Source organism: Simochromis diagramma, unplaced genomic scaffold (genome assembly GCF_900408965.1).
Source record: "Simochromis diagramma unplaced genomic scaffold, fSimDia1.1 OVJJ01000483.1, whole genome shotgun sequence".
In the NCBI taxonomy this organism is placed as follows: domain Eukaryota; kingdom Metazoa; phylum Chordata; class Actinopteri; order Cichliformes; family Cichlidae; genus Simochromis; species Simochromis diagramma.
In genome coordinates this window covers 5,258,806-5,273,366 of record NW_024386835.1, presented here as the reverse complement: position 1 = coordinate 5,273,366, position 14,561 = coordinate 5,258,806, and the positions used below count along the sequence as shown (strand labels likewise).

The 14,561-nt window shown below is 42.2% G+C and overlaps 1 protein-coding gene across 7 annotated transcripts in view; it reads right to left on the bottom strand.

Moving 5' to 3' along the window:
• Positions 1–14,561, bottom strand: part of LOC120731759 (arf-GAP with coiled-coil, ANK repeat and PH domain-containing protein 3-like) — a 58,378-nt gene that overhangs the window by 17,884 nt on the left and 25,933 nt on the right. For all 7 annotated transcript variants that reach the window (XR_005695411.1, XM_040028959.1, XM_040028960.1 and 4 more), the window contains exons 2-9: positions 12,257–12,314; positions 5,518–5,637; positions 5,097–5,150; positions 1,738–1,796; positions 1,266–1,449; positions 1,041–1,085; positions 833–928; positions 617–691 (exon numbers count right to left, since the gene is read on the bottom strand). Coding sequence is in view for 6 of the 7 variants with exons in the window: in XM_040028959.1 (XP_039884893.1) it covers positions 617–691; positions 833–928; positions 1,041–1,085; positions 1,266–1,449; positions 1,738–1,796; positions 5,097–5,150; positions 5,518–5,637; positions 12,257–12,314 (691 nt within the window). In the remaining variant the exon portion in view is untranslated. The remainder of the gene's footprint in view (positions 1–616; positions 692–832; positions 929–1,040; positions 1,086–1,265; positions 1,450–1,737; positions 1,797–5,096; positions 5,151–5,517; positions 5,638–12,256; positions 12,315–14,561) is intronic.

Here is a 14,561-nt window from a genome sequence, read left to right as displayed (position 1 = left end):
CTGCCAGTTACATACCACTTTTAACTCCGGTGTTTTATTGAACTTCTACTGAATTAGGAGGAGACTGTCATGCTAAATGACAAAAAGAAATTCCTTTCAGCAACCTTTAGGGAAACTTATCTAACATTCTGGTCAGCATAGACAATATCTGATGAGCATTTCAGATTTCACTATCAGTGCAAGTCCTCCTATGCTGCTACAGGAGAATCTGCACAGACCTGTGCAGTGGCTGCAAAAAGAGAAGCTGGAAATAGTCGTGAAAAGACTGAGCTTTAGTATTTATGAAAATACAGATGATGTAGAGTCTCCACGCATTCTGTTTATTTTATATTCTGATCTATTAGCATCATTACGAATGATCTCTCTCCAGTAGTTTGTTTCTTGTCTCATCACCCTCAAGCGGTCTCGGTGGATGGCTGCTTGTCCCTGAGTCGGTGTATCTAACATCCCTGTGCTGGTGTTGCTCCTATTTCATCATAATGATGCTGGTACAGGGAAAAGTAAGCATAAGAAGTGGACGGTAAGGTTGCCCTAGTTTTCCTTGGAAGAAAACGACACAGGGATGAACTGTTATGGCAATGTGGGCTCAAAGATAGGAGCTGTGATGGTGTCTCACTCTCTGCTGGATGAGGGCGTGTTTGTGCTCCAGCTCCCTCTTCTCCACAGCCGAGTCAATGACCAGCTGATCTAGCTGCATAGAAGACAAGATCACATATGCAGCAGGAGCAGTGAGTGAAAAATAAAATATGTTTGTAAAATTAAAGGACAATGAAACTAGAAATCACATGGTATGGTTTCGTTATTATGTTTTGGGTTTGCTTGTTTTGTTTACCTGTGCAGCCAGTTTTTTCATATAGGGGTCAATCTCATCCAAGATGTTAAAGCCTTGTTGGAACAAAGTATACTGGGCTCGCATGAATGACAGCATCTGTAGCAGACAAAGGAAGTCAAATGACAAAGTTAAAACACACTGCACAGGTATACATATATGCTGTATATGTATAATTATGTGACGATACAGATGGATCCGAGTCACTCACTGCATCCAGGATTTCAAACTTCTTCTTGGCTTGAAGCACATTAATCTGCCAGAAACGAAGAGAAAAAGAAAATTCTACATTTTAGACTTCATGTTTGAGATGTACAGGAGAGATCTGAGAGCAGATCAAGAGTCTGTGCATGGGTTCAACAGAAGTTGACTCACAGTGCCACCTATTGGAAAACACTAGTAATAACAAGTAGAGTCTATGTTCTGTGTGCCTCACCTGTAGCACATAGTCCAGGGCCAGGTGCCGAAAAGCTTTGCGGCTGAGGATGAGAGCCTGCGTCGCCTCCTCCGCCTCATGCACCTTGTTCCTGGGTGCCTGCGCGTTCTTCACCTGCGCCAGCTCCATGTCCTCACGCACTCGATCAAACTGCTTCTTGGTATCCTTGAACTTCCGTATATCCCTGGTACAAGCACCATGAAGCACAAAGGTAAGAATTCACAGATTTTTGGCCAAATCAGAAATGGTGAGATCAAAATTCTTAATTTCTGTTATTACTGGGAGATTTCTGCATGTGAGTACAAAAATGCACACTTAAAACAATTAGGGGACTAGATAGAAATCTTAAAACATGAAGTTACTTATAAAAACAGACATCTAGTCTTCATATAGCTAGTGGTTTAACATCTTGTTCACTTGTCCTCACCTCTCCGAAGTGCTTAAATCTACTCAAATGTGATGTGATACTCACTCTTTAATGAAGGTGTGAAGCTGCTGTTTGATGGACCTCTGAGCCTGGTCAAACAAAATCTGCGAGCAGATGGAAGGAAGAGATATCATGTGAGATACAGTGCACAGCAGTTAAAGAGCAAGCAATGAATACATCTGAAAATCTGTAGTTCTCCGATCTGGGCACAAGATGGCATTATGATCCCTTTCATGTGATTACTTTAACGGCTTCAGCCACAAGCAGAGAGGAGCTGAAGGAAATGAGAAAAGCGAGCACACACGTGAACACACTCAGCTACCGCCTCAGTAGATTTTTAGCAATATTTGAGCCCACATTTTACTTCCTGTTAAGTATGGGATTCCCTTTCCTGACTGTCTCATCCTCTCTTTCCTCCACTTCTCATGCATTTTAACCAACTCTTCTCTCCACTATAGGAAGTGAGTTTGTTTCAATTTTTATATTCCAGCCACTGTTGTTGATATTATCCTAGACTATATTAAGGAAACCGTGTGCCTTGTTGATTTATCTTTGTGCAACACACGTGCACACAAGCTCACGCAGACGCAGAGACTTACAGTAATTGTGATTGCTTTATAATCACGCGCATGCGGACAGTGTACACAACAATCACTTTTGGTATCCTATGGATTAAACTTTCTATAGCAATCCCTAGTTTGCAAGCATACACATTGAGGATTATGGGCTTAGTGTACATGTAAGCCTCCGACCACATGACATCTCTGCAGGGCCTGATAACACACGGCGGATGAGACTCAGATTTTTTGCTTGAGGTGGCTTGTCATTCTGCAAATGTAGAGCACGCTCAGTGTGGAAATTTGAAGTGGACAACGTCAAGCAATAGAATGATTTATTCCTTCATAAGCATGTGTGAACTTCCCGCCTGTCTTTTAAGTGTTGTGCAATGGATTCTTAAAATAAGGAGGAAAGACTTTGCAACTCCTCCCATGTCTCCTTTCACTGGAAACACTTCAATCAATGTTTAATTAGTGCAACAATAAATAGCCACAATTAAATGACTACATTATTTTAGTCAGCAGATAATGTATAAAAGTATTACGTTTGTTCTAAGAATGTCGAGATATTTTGAGAATATTTACCTTAAACTCAGCTCAACTAACTAAACTGAAATCTAAACTGAAATGAATCTATTATCCTCTAGTTCCCCTCTGTGACTAATAAACAATTTAAAATAAATCATTAAGAAATTGTGAGGAAATAACCCATAATCCCAATAAAATGAAGTATAATCCTTTCACACCATGGATTCATGCTTAAGAAAGCTACTTTCACCTGCTCCCTTATTAACAAGAGGTCATCACTGCGGGGGCGCATGTTTGATTTGGCCGGATGCCCTTTCTGAAGCAATCCCAAAGGGGATTTGTGTCTCCTGCCCTTGACAGAACCAGGGATTGTTTGGAGGTACTACCATGCATTCATCATTAAAATGCTGAAAATGGAAAACTACCTGAGAAAATTTTTAATAAATGATGTGTCATCAGACTGCACTGGCACAACACTGACTTGTGTTGAGCAAAATAGTGACAGTCTCCAAAACGGGGTGTAAGAAATGAAACCCAAAACAATTTCTGTACATCTGATAGAAACTAATCCAAATGTTCCACTCAGGCCTGCACTTGATTATAATGCCTTGGGCTCGACCCAGCCCAACCTACATGTCAGCACTCAATTTCCTCATGCAATTCTCTTGAAATTCAGAGATCCTCCGTGTCTCCGTGCCCCATCAGCCATCCCTCTTGTACCTGGGATGGAAAGCCAAAGCTCTTTTTTGCTTGTGGCCAAATAAGAACAGTGATCATCAACAGAAATATATCACAGTATAGAAAATCGCACAATGCTGTCAACAGGTACTCAAACGACAATATATAAAAAAAAAAAGAAATCTGCTCAGTTTCACTTTTTTTAAGCTTCCTTATCTGTTGCTGAGACTGATCCATGTTTGAATGTAAACACATTTGCTTATATAATTTACTGAGAGATCCGTTTTTCTTTTGAATGCCCTTGTTTATGCTCGACAGCTGAAAAGCCTTAGGAACAGGCACTGATTGGTTAAGTAAAGACACTAAGGCTGCTTTTTATTAGGCTAACACATCTCCTTGATTCTCTTTCTCATATCTCTTCCTCACATCATCCTCATCATGATGGATGTGTAAGAGAGATGGATGTTGGTCCTCTTCTCATATTTCAGGGAACTGAAGCTTCTCCATGAGGGTGACGGCACAGCAAACCGTGGGACTATGTTAGTAGATAAGATGCAGGGAAGTGTAAGTTAGCAAAGGAATTCATCCTTTATTTTTTCCTTCTCTTGTTTATTCACAAAATCTGCTAAACAAACACTCTTTAGAAGGGTGAATGAAGGGAAAGCAAGAAAAAAGGCGTCACAGAGGATGCATTGAGATGGTGTGAAAGGGCAGCGGAAAAGAAACAGCGTTCATAAAATTGGTGCTCTATGTAATATAAGCAAGGACTGCAGACATTACATAACTTGTAATGGATAGAAAGGAAAAGAGTACACCGCGTCTATAAAAAAAAGAGGAAATTATTGGTCTGATGTGGCTAATGGATCCTATGTAATAAGCAGAGATTTGATTTGATTTGACTTTAAAAAGGTGAAGTTGGAGATCATAACAGAACCATGCAATTGAAGAAGATTTATCTAAGGGATAACTCACACTCTGTGGAATAAAAAACAGAAACCTTCAGATCTGTTACATTTGTGTCTCTTTGTCACTTCCTTTTTTATTCTGTGTTTATTTTCTTCCCCCACTTCCCTTCATTGTCAATACTCTCCTTTGTTCCTAATTTTGTCATGCATGCGTGCATAATGCATAAACATGGACTTGAGTGAGCATCTCAGAATATTACACACTGTCTTATATTGTCATGTCCTAATGATTACTGCTGATTACTTTAAAGTGCTGTAATATCTCTTTCTGCCTTGGGCTTTTTAAACCTGCATCATCATCTCAGCAGTGTGAGAAACCTTTCATAGAGTGAGAAATTTCGAGATCACACTTAGTCATGAGGAGAAATCACTCTGGAGTCATGTGGGGAAAACCTGTGAGTGTGTGAGTGTGCATGTGTGTGTTTATGCATTAACCTGCAATACACATCTGGTCCAGCATGTGGTTTGAATCAGACACACACATGATCACTGGCCAGTGTGGACAGATTCAAAGTCATTGAGTGATTTCACAGTTGAAGTGTTGTGTGTGTGTAAGGGTTGTGCATGCCTGAAAGATGTTAATATGTCAGAAGACCTGGGCTGTACCTCAACCTCTCACCTGTGGCTACAACATACAGTGTGTCTGTGCGCGTGTGTGTGTGCAGATGTGTCTTACCGTGTGGTAATTGACCATCTCTTGGAGGCTTTCGCCACACTTTTCAAGGCATTCCTGTGATGTAGAGTGCACAGTGTAAGCATGGATTTCCATATGAACGTCAAAATCTTTCTCACATAACAAGATTTTCTCAACTTATCTATACATGAGTACACATTACACAGGAAACAGAGACCAAATGCCTTCCTAAAAAACTATAAAGTCAGTTTCAGGTCTATATGCTTGCAGGCATGTAAAGTTTTAGTGTAAACGTCTCCTGTTCAAATCAGGTCACCTCTTCCATGCACACAACAACTGGAGGAATGCATGCAGGAACGTCCAAGTCAAAGACAGAGGAGAAGTCAGTTGCTAAGAAGCTGGCACTCAAATATTACTCAGTGAATCTGAACTCAGTGTTGAAGATATCCTCGCTTCTACTCACCGATATCATCTCCTCTTTCTTGCACTGCTGGGACAGGTCTCTGATGCCGTTAACAAAGAGCTTGTTAGCGCTGACATAGGCCCTGCCGGCCTCGATCATCCCGCTGCATAGCTTCACCAACTAATGGGAGGTGTAAAAACATCACTTTAATGCCCCAAAAACAAGAACACTTTCTATTTAAAGACTTTTTACACAATGAGATGTGAGGATATTAATAGTCAAAACGATGACGTAAATCAAACAAAGCCTATAAGAATCTTTTGCTCACATGCTGAATGCGAGAGGACGCTCAAATTTGGAATAATATTAATTTTGGAGGCCAGCGCAGGCCTTACTGAAGCTGCTGTGTCAGGAATCAACTGAGAAGCATGTATTTATTAAGAAAGTAACTAAATGAGCAAATGAAAAGATGGAAATGAAGAAGATGATCAAAGGCCACTGACTGTATTGCATAACTATGATTAAAGCGGCGTCCCAAATCCCACACACCAACTTACTCACAACTTGGTACATAATAAATAGAGGAAATTTCAAACACTTGCTAATTAGCTCTGTGTTGTGCAACTCTACTGACAGATGCAAGGTTGCGTGACTGCAATATTTTCCAAAAGTAGAGTGCAAGCTCTTGCAAAACACACTTGATGGCACTACACAGCATGAAGAGGTCATCATGGCATTCTGAGGTGCCTCAAGGAAAAAAATTGTTAATGTTTATTTATGGCTGGATCACCTTTTTGCTAAGCATTATGACAGAATTGGAGACAATTTAAATCTACTGCTGAAAAAAATAAGCAATAAACATTTTCCTGTGAAATATCTGAAATATACATTGTTGCAAAAAAAAAGCTTAATGCAAGCAATATAAAAACAGATGCAATTAGCAAACTTACTGCTCGTTAATGTTTTTACGGATGTTTTTACTAAAGTTTAAGTTGGCGCTAGAAGGGGAATCTCCAAAGACAAATGCATTCAAGTACCAAATTTCATAGAAATGTGACTAACCTCAGAGCCAAGGCACCTTGATAAGCAGACTTTAGGTATTAAAAAGCTTTGGGAGTCAATACACAACATTGAGAATTAAATAATATAGTATATTGTATAATATAGTATGCAGCCAAAGTCATGTCAGGGTAAACTGAAATTCTAAACATAAATGTAAATTAACAAGCGCAGACAGTAAAAGCATGTATGCCTTTAAATGCCACATCATGACTTTCACTGTGACTGCTTTCCTGTTTTGCAAGTAATATGATAAGGTGCAGAAAGTTACACTGTCATTACCAATGCACTTATGCCGAAACACAACATGTGTGTGTGTGTGTCTGCTGGAAAGGGGTGGGGTTGGGGGTTGCTTAAGAGAGAGTGTAGTAAACCTTTAATTATCACATTTGGTGCAAGCGTTCCCAAGGTTGTCTGTATGTGACTGTGGTTTACTGGGTGGCTGACAGTAAGGGCTGCAGCCGCGTGAACGCTGCTAAAACGGGCTGCTGGGATCAAAAGCATCAGTTGCCAAATGTTCACACTCATGTTCACACAGTATGTTTTCTAAGATGCATAATGCAGTCCAAATTTTAACAGCATTTTTAGGAATCTGTAGAAAATCCAAAGAAGCACGATGCTGCTGCTCTTCCCAGGCTGGTCTGACAACATATATGTCAACAAATTGGTTGATGTAGGGAATGTGATCTCATTGAGTGCAGGCCTGAACCCCCCAGGGGTCTGAGGATGGCCATTAGAGGGACAAGCTGTGTGTCTGGATATAATAAATGAGTTGGAGCCAAAATGCCACATCTGGTGCCACACGACAGACCTTGCTGTGTTAATTGACCGAAACAATAACAGTATATTTGCAACGTAACTGCAGAATTGCTGAGCAATGAGGTGAAGAATGTGAATTTTAATATTTTAACTAATTAGAAATGTTTCTGAGTACTGTTAGTGTTCTCTCAATAACAGCAACGTTTCAGTATTCCAGTTAGCCGACGGACAGCACTAAATGTTTTCACACTTGTCAGAGAGATTCAGCTTTCATCAGTCATGTCCGTGTCCTGTCCTGAAAGCCTTTGCTGTCACCACAGGCAGCTTCAGGGCAGGTGGAGGACTCCTGCTGAACAGAACAAACCTCCCTGGTGGAAATATATCTCCTCTGACGCTTTTCAGTTTTCAGTGAGGCTGAACTGGAGTTCAGAGTTCAGAGTTCATAAGGTCCTGCATTATCAGTTGGTGGCAGGAATGTTTATATGTGTAGAGAGCAAGGGGCTCTATTCACATTACTCCTTAATGATGAACTTTAATATTAAGTAAGTCAAAACCATCTAAATAACCACTTTATTATTTAAACAAACTTAGGTGTTCACACTGAGGTTTGCTAATCCACATTTCATTATGTCTGCAGGCTGTTTGATGTTTGAAGAACTGTCTCAGATTCACCTTCAGAGAGAAGAAGAAAGAAGCTGCAGTAACACTATCTCCCACTCTAAATTCTCTTTGACTTCCACGTCTATTAGTTTATCTGAAGAAGCCTTTCAGCTCACTTCCTCAAGACAGTCATCCGGTCCATCCAGAGTTATCTCTGTAGCTAATTATGTTTGATACAGCTATAAAATTTATTCCAGTCGTTCCATTTGCCTTTAAACCTTTAACCTCTCACTAATACCATAGAGAACAGAGCCTGATCACAGTGATGCTGATGCGAATGCCTACACTTATGGAGTTACCTTAAGCTTCTTTTTCTAAATTATTCTGTTATATACTATGTGGAGAAAAGTACTGGGCCACATACAGGAGCTGATACCTGTTTGGTATTAACATCAGTGTTTGTGCTGATGTTGATGCCAGAGGAGGTTTGAACTCTGCAGATCTTGAGTCAAAAGAGAGCTGGCAACTTTTATGCCTCACACTCGGTGGCCCTACCCTGTAAGTTGATGTGTTCTGCCACTTTTTTGAGTGTCTGTCATCCCTAAAGAGATCAACTTTGCAAGTAATACCACTTACAGCTGATTGTGGAATATCAAGGAGGGAAAATACTTGACTTGTTCCAGTAGTTGCCTCCTATTACAGTACCACACTCAAATACAGTGTACGTCCCATTCTTTCACTGGCTAGCTGACTGATTTTAGACACATGTGGCAATAGAACCGAAAACATCTGAATTCAGAGATTAAGAGGTGCAGCCCAGTACTTTTGTCCAAATAGTGTATGTTTGCTGGGCTCATTCTGGCAAACAAATATAGCTACCTGACTGATAGTACTATGAAATGCTGCATGAGTATGAACTGTAATATATGTATAAAATAAATATACCTCCTAGTTTTGGTCTCTATGGCAGCTTTAAAATTAACACCTCCTGTGTTCAGGCAAATTGCACTTCAGGGCAGAGTGATCCATCCATCCATTTTCTTCTGCTTGACCAATTCATAGTCACAGGGGGACTGGAGCCCATCTTTGTAGGCACCCTGTGACACGCTCACATTCACACCTACAGCTAATTTAGAATCTCCAGTTAACCTAATCCAAGCACGTCTTTGGTATGTGGGGAGAAGTCAGAGAGAGTACCCGGCGAGTACCCAGGCAGACATGGAGACAACATGCAAAATCCAAACAGAAAGGCCCCAGCCAGCGGGAGGATTCAAACCCAGGACCTTCTTGTTGTCAGGCATAAGCAACAAATGAGATGGAATAAAGTAAAGTGCTTTAATTCATGTCTCATAAATTGTTGTATAAAAAAAAGGAAAATTCAGCGCACACTAATGTAATAAACTGCACTATGTGAGCCTTTTCTACTCCCAAATACAAGCAGTATATTAAATGCCCGACCAGAGAGGTGAGGACATTAGACCACTGTTACAGCACGATCAGCGGGGCCTATCGCGCGGTGCCCCGCGCTTCACTCGGACTTTCTGACCACGTCATGATCCACCTAATCCCCGCGTACAGACAGAGGCTGAAGCTCTCCAAACCTGTCGTGAGGACTAAAAAACTGTGGAGCAACGAGGCTGTGGAGGAGCTTCGCACGTGTTTGGAGACCACAGACTGGGACACAATGAAGGCTGCTTCTAACAGCTTGGACGAGTTTACGGACACTGTCACCTCCTATATCCACTTCTGTGAGGACAGCATTGTGCCATCACGCACCAGGGTGAGTTATAACAATGACAAACCCTGGTTTACTCCTAAACTTAAAAAGCTGTGGCTGGAAAAGAGAAAGGCGTTCAGAAGTGGAGACAGGGACTGCTACAGAGAGGCCAAGTACAAGTTCACTAAAGAAGTGGACATTGCTAAACAACAGCACTCTGAGAAGATGCAGCAGCAGATCTCAGAGAATGACTCGGCCTCTGTGTGGAAAGGTTTTAGGAATATCACCAACTACAAGCCTAAAACCCCCCACTCCACTGATGACTTGCTCTTAGCCAACACCCTTAACGACTTCTACTGCCGTTTTGACGAGCCATCAGGCAGCCTTCACACCTCCAACGGCCCCAACAATAGAGGCACTTTGGACACTAATTCCCCCACCTCTCCCCCCTCCATAGAGCCATCACCACCTTCAAACTGTTCACCTACAACACCCCCCTCCTCACCCCACACAAAAGAGGATTTCACACCACCTCCTCCCACCACAACTCTTCATATTCATGAAGCAGATGTGAGGAAGCAGTTTAAGAACCTGAATGCTCGGAAAGCTCCTGGCCCAGACGGCGTGTCTCCTGCCACCCTCAGACACTGTGCAAACGAGCTGGCCCCAGTGTTTTCTGGCATTTTCAACTCCTCACTGCAGGCATGTCATGTGCCTGCCTGCTTCAAGTCCTCTACCATAATCCCTGTCCCCAAGAAACCTAGGATCACTGGACTAAATGACTACAGACCCGTGGCTCTGACATCTGTGGTCATGAAGTCTTTTGAGCGCCTGGTTCTCTCCCATCTCAAGACCCTCACGGCCCCCCTCCTGGACCCCCTACAGTTTGCATACAGAGCCAACAGGTCTGTAGATGACGCCATCAACATGGCCCTACACTTCATCCTGCAGCATCTGGACTCCCCAGGAACCTACGCCAGGATCCTGTTTGTGGACTTCAGCTCTGCCTTCAACACCATCCTTCCAGACCATCTCCGAGGCAAGCTTTCCCAGATGAATGTGCCTGATCCCATCTGCCGGTGGATCACTGACTTCCTGACGGACAGGAAGCAGCATGTGAGGCTGGGAAAGAATGTCTCGGACTCCCGGACCATCAGCACCGGCTCCCCTCAGGGCTGTGTTCTTTCTCCTCTGCTCTTCTCCCTGTACACCAACTGCTGCACCTCCACCCACCAGTCTGTCAAGCTAATCAAGTTTGCTGATGACACCACCGTTATTGGGCTCATCTTGGACGGGGATGAGTCTGCCTACAGGAGGGAGGTTGAACGTCTGGTGTCCTGGTGCAGCCACAACAACCTGGTGCTGAATGCCCAGAAGACAGTGGAGATTATTGTGGACTTCAGGAAGCACACAGCCCCACTCCCCCCCATCATCCTGACTGACACCCCCATCACCTCTGTGGACTCATTCCGCTTCCTGGGTACCACCATCACCCAGGACCTGAAATGGGAGCCCACCATCACCTCCGTCATCAAGAAAGCCCAGCAGAGGATGTACTTCCTGAGGCAGCTGAAGAAATTCAACCTGCCAACACGGACGATGATGCAATTCTACACTGCAATCATCGAGTCCATCCTCACCTCCTCCATCACCGTGTGGTACGCTGGAGCCACTATCAGGGACAAACAGAGACTGCAGCGTGTTGTGCGCTCTGCTGAGAAGGTGATTGGCTGCAGACTCCCATCTTTGCAGGACCTGTACACCTCCAGGACATTGCGGCGTGCAGCTCGGATCTCAGCTGACCCTTCTCACCCTGGACACAGTCTGTTTGACCTGCTACCCTCAGGCAGGAGGCTCCGGTCCATTCGCACCAGAACCTCTCGCCATAAGAACAGTTTCTTCCCCTCTGCTGTTGGACACATGAACAATAACCATATGACTGTCCCCGCCACTAACACATGACCCTACGCTGTGTCACTGCATCATTCCATGTTTGGCACTGATCACCACCTGCACTCATGTATATATCTATCTACGTAGCACTTTAATTCTTATTCTCATGTATATATCTCATGTATATCTCATGCACATATCTTTCTACGTAGCACTTTAATTCTTATTCCTACTTTTATTTTTTTTCATGTCTATTTAAGTGCTATTTATGACACTATGTTTGCACTGAAGCACCGCAGCAATTTCCTAATGTTGTAAACCTGCTCAACATTTGGCAATAAACCCCTTTCTGATTCTGATTCTGATTCTGACTTGCAACCTCGCTGGCATTAATCAGTCTTTTCTCCCTGTAAACGGGCAGCCTCTTGTTCGGTGCATGAACCCACTGCATTTAATTAACTGTCTGCAGCGTTTTCATTATTTAAATAGCTCTGACATTTAAATAACAAGTGTGTGAACTGCAGACATGCAGAGCGAGAAAGACAGTGATACAGAAAACTGATTACAGCGTAGACTCTAAAGTACTACTCATAGAAAACCTCCCCATCTGGTGGCGTTTAGCATTCAAACAAAGCCAATGAATTCCACTAATGCCCTGTTTAAAGTGTTCTAACCACTGAAAGAAATGGACATGTGATTTTTTTCCCTTATGGATCAGCTGACTTTATCTTTTAATGAGAAGCACAGTCCACATGTTAGAAGGATTCATACCTTATCGAGCTTCGCTTCAATTTCTACCACATCTGTCTCCACATCATCAATTCCAGCCCTGTAGAGAGAACACAAAGTCAGGCGGTTACTCAGAAATGATTTTCACTAATGCCATTTCTGAGAAAAGGAGCCACAGCTTAACCTAAAAACAAATATTACAGCCACAATCGGACGATTTAAACTCTTGTTTCAGAGAGATTCTTGGATTAGCGGTAAGCCACATTATCAGAGTGAATAATAAGAAAAAAACCCAAAAAACAGATATATCGGTGAAAAGTTTAAACTGGCTGTGGCTCTAAAAGAAAACACCTAAAAGAAACAGAACAGAGGAAGGTCAGATGTGAAGACATGGCTTAAAAATCACAGTGTAAAGCTGTACCATGCTGCAATTGGTCACCATATATCAGTCTCACACACTTAAACATTAATCCTGATAATCAGATTGACAAAGGCATCACTCTGGAAGATTAGTAACCACTGCTGAGCTGTAAAATCAATGAAAAAAGCCAAACTAAATCAATGTAAGATCACATATCGGCCCGCACTTAAGTATGAAAGAGGTGAGGTGATAAAAGAGGCAGCAACAAGCTTATATTTAGTACCAGCATTTTAGAATTACATGGTATTGGCCTAGATTTATAGGATAATATTTTTCAATTAATACTTTTAATCTCATTTTCCCATGTTCAGTCTTCAAAGATCATCAGGAGCATTTGCGCAGAAGCCTGCGCCCCACCCATCACGTGCTGAAACCATAAATCACAGGAGATGATGACCTCATCATATAATCTCAACCCCACCCGCTCCTTCAACCCTTTTACACCCTGCAGCTGGTTTTATACGTCACAGAAGAAGGGAAAAAAAGCACCAGCAGCTGCCCAGCTAGTTAATGTGATTAAGGTTTAGGCTTGCTCATGTGTGTTGTACAAGGGATGAAACGCAGTGGGAGGGACAGGACGAGTCGGTTTAGTCAGTTAGCAGCTGATCCAGAAAAAAAGCAATCCCAGGATTACTTTCTGGGAATATGCTGCTCCTGAAAGTTCCAAAAAATGCCACGAGCTGCCGATTCTTGACTTGCATCTGTCTTCCACTTGCCCATTTCTTTTTCTCTCACCCACGACCCATTCTGTTTAGACAGACTGAATTTTTCTCTACCACAACATCACACTGACAGAGCATGTGTGCATGTGTGTGGTCTGCAAGATGGCAGGTATTTATCGTGTCACAGAGAGAGCGATGAAAAAAAGGTGTTAGCACAGATCGTTCATTAAGCTGACTTTGTAATTTGTTGCATGTGCTCAGGAACGGGTCAATTTCTGCTTTTTTGTCTTCCAAGCTGTGTGTTTATCCAACAGTATCGTCTTCTCAATTAAGTCACTCTGTACTGAACACCACCAATGTCAAGCAGCTGTTCAGTTTAGAGGATAAGCTCATTACAAGGGTGCTGTGTCTCTGGTGGCGTGCAGCCTAATAAACATTGACTGGCATTTGATTCAAGGGTGACTCAGATGACATATAATACAACGGCAGCAGTCGATATGCTATTGATCAAAGCTTTCGAGTTCAGCACAACATCACTTGTGTGTGGCGAGACCGTTGTTTTATGTTACAGGTTTGATGCATGTAGAGGTTTTTGCAGCATGCATTTGGCATGCATGTTTTCTGCATCGATACACATGTCTGTAGGGTTATAATGGTGACGCGCTGAAAATCAGTTCACTGAGAAAGTTGTCAGCTCTGTGAAGGTTAAGTAAATAAACAGCATTAGCAAGCCAATTATGTGTGTATGCAAGAGACAGAGAGCAAGCATGTGTGTGTGTTAATGTAGGTTTGTCCTTATTTTTCCCTTTACCACAAGGGATTGTAGTGGAATCAAGTAAGACAGACTTCCATGGACGATTATGGGTAATCCTGCAATGGTGGATGCCTGCATGTCTATGACAGGAAGAGCAGACTGATGAAATGTAATGTATAATAATTTTTTTAAAAGAATGAAAAAAAAAAAAAAAAAAAAAAAAAAAAATATATATATATATATATATATATATATATATATATATATATATATATATATATATATATATATTTCCAATGTGCGTGTTCAGTTTGTGTAAACAGACAAAGTAGCAAAAACACCCCAAAGTAGCTCCAACAATAATGCAGGCCATTTAGAAGGGGGATGGGTTCATATGCACTGCCAGTTTTAGCATGGTGTACATGGGCTGACATCACTAGTGAAGGGGGCTCACATGCACTACCACCATGTGCACATCCATCAGCCTCAACTACAACCTACGAGTGTGCT